The sequence below is a fragment of the Eutrema salsugineum genome, unplaced genomic scaffold (genome assembly GCF_000478725.1).
Source record: "Eutrema salsugineum unplaced genomic scaffold, Eutsalg1_0 scaffold_2, whole genome shotgun sequence".
In the NCBI taxonomy this organism is placed as follows: domain Eukaryota; kingdom Viridiplantae; phylum Streptophyta; class Magnoliopsida; order Brassicales; family Brassicaceae; genus Eutrema; species Eutrema salsugineum.
In genome coordinates this window covers 13,203,306-13,208,744 of record NW_006256829.1, presented here as the reverse complement: position 1 = coordinate 13,208,744, position 5,439 = coordinate 13,203,306, and the positions used below count along the sequence as shown (strand labels likewise).

Sequence of the window (5,439 nt, the reverse complement as noted above, 5' to 3'; positions counted from 1 at the left end):
TCGAGAAAAAAAAAACAATTTTCGTTGAGAGAAAGAAAAAAAAACCAAAAGAAACCAAAAATTTTCTTCCGGTTTATGGTTCAGATTCAACCAATCAAATTTCTATGCCGTCACGAGCAATCCCATCTCCGGCACCGGTGAATCCGCCGTCGTCAGCTCACCATGAGTCGACAACGCGCATCTTTCCACCGCTTATGGCCGCCGGCGTCGGCTTCTCCCTCTTCATAACTCTCTCCGCCTGTTTCTGCAAATTCAACCGCAAACGCCGATCTTCCGCCGCCGTAGACTCTTCCTCTACGCCGCCTCAGAGACCACCGTTACATGAGTTCTCATACTCGTCTCTCCGCAAAGCCACCGCCTCTTTCTCGCCGGAAAACAAGCTAGGTCAAGGCGGATTCGGTTCCGTGTACCGTGGAAACTTACCTAAATCTGCCGGTGGTAATGTAGCCGTCAAGGTAATGGATTCAGGCTCTCTTCAAGGGGAGCGAGAGTTTGAAAACGAGCTTTTCTTCGCCGGTAAGCTTGATTCACCTCACGTGGTTTCCGTTATCGGATTCTCTCAAGACCCGAAACGAAGACGACGCCGTTTGATCCTCGTCTACGAGCTAATGGAAAACGGAAACCTCCAGGACGCGCTTCTCCACCGGAAACCACCGGAGCTCATGGAGTGGAATCGGCGGTTTCTCGTCGCGATTGATATCGCGAAAGGCGTCGAGCATCTTCACGGCTTGAATCCGCCGGTGATTCACGGCGATTTGAAGCCGAGCAATATACTGTTGGATCGGGTTTTCGCAGCTAAAATCGCCGATTTTGGGCTCGCGAGGTTGAAATCAGATCTAGTGAAAGTCACGGTAGCGTCGGAGAACGATGAGATTAGGTTTGAGAGTAATGGTTCTGTAGTGGAAGATGTAGAGAGTGTGGTGACTAACACGACTGGGTATGAAGAATCTAACTTTGGTTTCACTGATCAGTCTCCGGTAAGTGTTTACAAGGCTCCTGGGTCTGTGGGTGCTTCGCCGGAGACGATTCAGGTGCCTCTGACGTCGCCGGAGACGACGACAAGTGTCTCAATTTCACCAGAGATGGGGGAGAAAGGTAGTGTCTTTGAGGTGAAAAGAAACGGGAAAGAGATGGAGAACAAGGATTGGTGGTGGAAGCAAGAAGGCAATGTTGGTAAAGGGAAAGTGAAGGATTATGTGATGCAATGGATTGGCTCAGAGGTTAAGAAGGAGAGACAGAGTAGCGATTGGATTGCTGAAACCTCGGAAGCAGCTTCTTTGTCGAGCAAGAAGCTTGAGAAGAAGAAGAGTAGCAAGAGATTGGAATGGTGGCTTTCATTAGATGAAGATAAGGAAGAGAAGAAGAAGAAGAAGAGGATGGTTAGAGAGTGGTGGAAGGATGAGTATAGAAAAGAACTCGCTAAGAGAATGAAGAAGAAGAAGATAAAGAAGACAAGTTTGGAATCAGAGTTTTACAGTGATGATTTGAGTCAAAGACGGTGTGGGGATGAAGAACTGTACATGAAGAAAAGAAGAGGTAGTAGCAGTAACAGCATAAGTAGTAGCATAGATTGGTGGTTAGATGGGCTAAGCGGTGAACAATGGAGAGCACAGAGGAAAAACAGTCACGATTCAGTCAAAAGCTGCGGAATCCGTAGCACGCCGAGCATGAGAGGGACGATGTGCTACGTTGCGCCAGAGTGTTGTGGTAACGACATAGACGATGTGTCTGAGAAATGCGATGTGTATAGCTACGGAGTTGTGTTGTTAGTACTGGTTTCAGGGAGGCGTCCTCTGGAAGTGACAGGACCCGCGTCTGAGATCATACAGCGTGCGAATCTCATGTCGTGGGCACGGAAGCTAGCAAGAAGAGGGAGGCTGGGTGATCTTGTGGATGAGAAGCTGCGGTTTTTGGACCAAGAACAAGCGGTTTTGTGCATTAAGGTGGCTCTTCAGTGTCTGCAGAGATCACCGGTCTTACGACCTTCAATGAAAGATGTTTTAGGGATGCTTACAGGAGCAATGAGCCCACCTGAGTTGCCTACAGAGTTTTCCCCGTCACCGCAGGCTCAGTTCCCGTTCAAAACACGAAGGAAACAGCGTCGATAGATCGGTTTTTTTAGAGTACTGCAGATATGTTGGTGTGTTAGTTGGTTTAGACTCTAGACTTTAGAGCAATTTGTTTGATAATTTTGTTTCTGTTGCTTTCCACAATTCCATCTGATTCTTATTTATTAATTAATGAAGGTAGTTTAAGTGATCATATCAAGCTTGTCATCTCTAAAAGATTTTCTGTTGATTGCACGGGAAAACAAATATTACAAAGCCCGCAGGCCCATTAGTTTAACGAAATCAATTTTAAAGCCCAAAATGAAATTTCCAGGCCCAGACACAAACAATTGTCGGACATTACAAGACACGAACCAAATGTGTCGGACATTACAAGGGACCTTAACCTCACATACTCCTCTCTCTTATATCAAATTCTCATATACTCTCATTATATCCATTTTTTCTTTTTATTTTATTTTTAATACAAAAAAACATAAAAAGACAAAAAAACCTTTAATGAATAACCATAATTACATATCCAATCTAGAGTACCAAACTCAAACCCGAATTCAATTTAAATAACCAAGTTAACCGAAAATTATTAAACTAAACCGATTTAATTATTTAAACCATCAAATTTAATTAAACCATTGACCAAACCCTAAAACTCTATTTCCCGATCCCAAATCTTCTTCCTCTTCAATTCCATCCTCTTCTTCCATCCTCCATCATCTTCTTCCTCTTCGATTTCATCATCTTTTTCCATCATCTTCTTCCTCTTCCATCATCTTCTTCCTCTTCCATCATCTTCTTCCTCTTCGATTAAATCCCCACCAATGCTCACTGCCCCTCACTCTCCACTCTTTGCTCTTCTGTTTTAGGCTCGCCACCGCCGCCGTTTTAGGCTCGCCACCACCACCGTTTCACACTTCTGTCGTCGCCGAACAGGTATCTTCTAGGCTTAAGAGTAATTAGAACCCTAATTTATGATTTCCTTCCATCAACCCTGAACCCCAACTAATTTCTGATTTTTGTTTTAGAATTTTTGGAGGATGTCGACTAGGGGTTCACCTTCTCAACCAGAGAGATTTGAGGCTGAGTATGCTACGGTATCTGAAGAAGTTTAGTACAACTGGAATTATCGCGTACAACTGATTTTTGTGGTTGAACCAAGAATACTAGTTGTACCAATACACTATAATTCACTTATCATATGCGTTTTGAATGCAGCAAGAGGAGGTCTCAATACCAATGGAACCTCGAGATTTATTCTTCAAGCAAAGCAAGTATCTGTTATACCCAAAGCTTCAATCAAGGTGTGAAACCTTTAATTTCATGGAAGTCTTCAAGAGGCTTGATATCTCAGAGAGGAACTGGTTTGAGAATCATTCCCACTTCAAGCATATTGTCCAAAGAAACGAGAGGCTGCAAAAAAGAAGTAGAAGAACAAGTTTGTTTTGGTTTTTGTTGAAACTAGTTGATGATTTTTCGTGAAACTAATAGATGATTTATGTTGAAACTAGTAGAAGGTTTATTGTTTTATGTTTGGTGAAACAGGATTCAAAAAGTTGAAAACTAGTAGAAGGTTTATTAATTTAATTATGTTTTCAGATTTTTTTGGTTAGTACAACTGATATTATCGCGTACAACTGGTGTTGTTAAAACTAGAATAATAAGTAAAAAGAAATGTATAGTGTCAAAAAATTAAAAAAAATTATAATAAAAAATAAAAGCCACATGTGCGCCGTCAAATTACACGAGCGCCGTCAAAATAATTATAAAAATAATTAATTACTTTTGTTGCGCCATCAAATAATATACAAAGTTGTACCCAAGTAGGTAAGTTGTACTCTATTTTTTTTTATTACACAGAGTTGTACTTTCATAGATAAAACGATTTTATTAATTATATCGTATTAGAAATTAGATTTTTATAGTTGTACTTTTGAAAATAGGTAATAATAAGACATTTAAGACACATATAGATAATTAAATGTATAAAATTATGTTTTTTTGTTAATTTCTTATAACTATATAGCATTAGTTGTAATAGTTGCCATAGAAGTATAAGATAGATATTATGAAAATATGACTTTTGTGTTCTCAATATTCAAAAATGCATCAAGTTGGATTTACTTCATCAAAATAGATATGAAATAGAGTCTTTAAACACATACTGTTTTCCGAAATGCGGTATTTTAAATAAAACGGAAAAAACATCAAGTTCACACTAGAGTTGTCCACGATAGTTATACTAGTTGTACCAAAACATCATCATCGGTTCCTATCCCTCTTCCTCTTGTTCTGCTACGTTAGGATCATTATACAACCATGCTCCTATTCCTCTTCTTCTTCCTCTTCCTCCTCTTCTTCCTCTTCCTCTCCCTCGATGTTCTCCAACTGATGGATGCCTAGTTATGTTGATGCGTCCTTTTTTCTTAACTATTTCTGGAGAAAATACACATTTTCCTCAGATATGGCCAGGAACAATCCAGTCATCTTTATAGGGGACTGGATAGATCGTCCTCTTCATTAGAATTTATTTACAGTTGTCCATCAGTAGTACCATTTGTACCAGTTGTTTCAGTTACATGTTGTACTAAAAAAAATCAGGTTACTTATAGAATAGACCGATTCAGATCGATGATTCAGTACGATTCATACGTATTTCAGTACTATAATATACTTAAATAACCAATGTAAAGCCTTAATAGACGTATACATAAAGTTCAGTATTAAAAAAAACTCCCAAACATAACAGAATATATTTATAGTTATCCATCAATAGTACCATATGTACCAGTTGTCACAATAATACCAGTTGTACTAAAAAGCTTGAGATTACTTATAGAATTGATTGATTCAGATCGATGATTCAACCAGATTCATACGTATTTTAGTACTATAATATACTTAAATAACCAATGTAAAGCCTGAATATACGTATACATAAAGTTCAGTAACTGAAAAAATTCACAAACATAATTTCTAAATCCTAAACACATAAAAACTTGTTATTTTTGTTGTAAAGGGGAAGAAATCACCTTGAATATTGAGTTGAGGGTCGTTGAGAGCAGCTCCAGAACGACGCCGAATATGTGTTTGGTTCTGTTACGGTCGATGGTCGTCTTCACTAGAGTTGGAGATTTCTGGGTTTGATTTTTTTTTACATCGATGGAAAGAGAAAGAAGAACAATAATGGGTCCCATTAAGGTTGGTTGGTTGGGTGGTTGGGTGATTGAGTTGAGTAATACCAAAATTAATTTTATATTGGTTTGGTTTAAATGGAGAGTGGTGTCCATTTTTAAATAAAGGGTAAAGTAAAAATAATGAAAAATAGAGGGGAGTATGTAGAATAAAAGGAGAGTATATAGAATTTTTTAAACTC

The 5,439-nt window shown here is 39.0% G+C and overlaps 1 protein-coding gene across 1 annotated transcript; it reads left to right on the top strand.

Annotated features, from left to right (window-relative positions):
• LOC18018884 (receptor-like serine/threonine-protein kinase At4g25390) lies at positions 1–2,262 on the top strand. The gene has a single exon (XM_024156067.1). The coding sequence runs from the start codon at positions 105–107 to the stop codon at positions 2,106–2,108; it is 2,004 nt and encodes a 667-aa protein (XP_024011835.1). The 5' UTR covers positions 1–104; the 3' UTR covers positions 2,109–2,262.
• Positions 2,263–5,439: the final 3,177 nt, after the last annotated feature.

What these genes read in the sequence shown, in the direction of transcription:
- LOC18018884 (XM_024156067.1), top strand. Translation starts at nt 105, where the DNA reads ATGCCGTCACGAGCAATCCCATCTCCGGCACCGGTGAATCCGCCGTCG.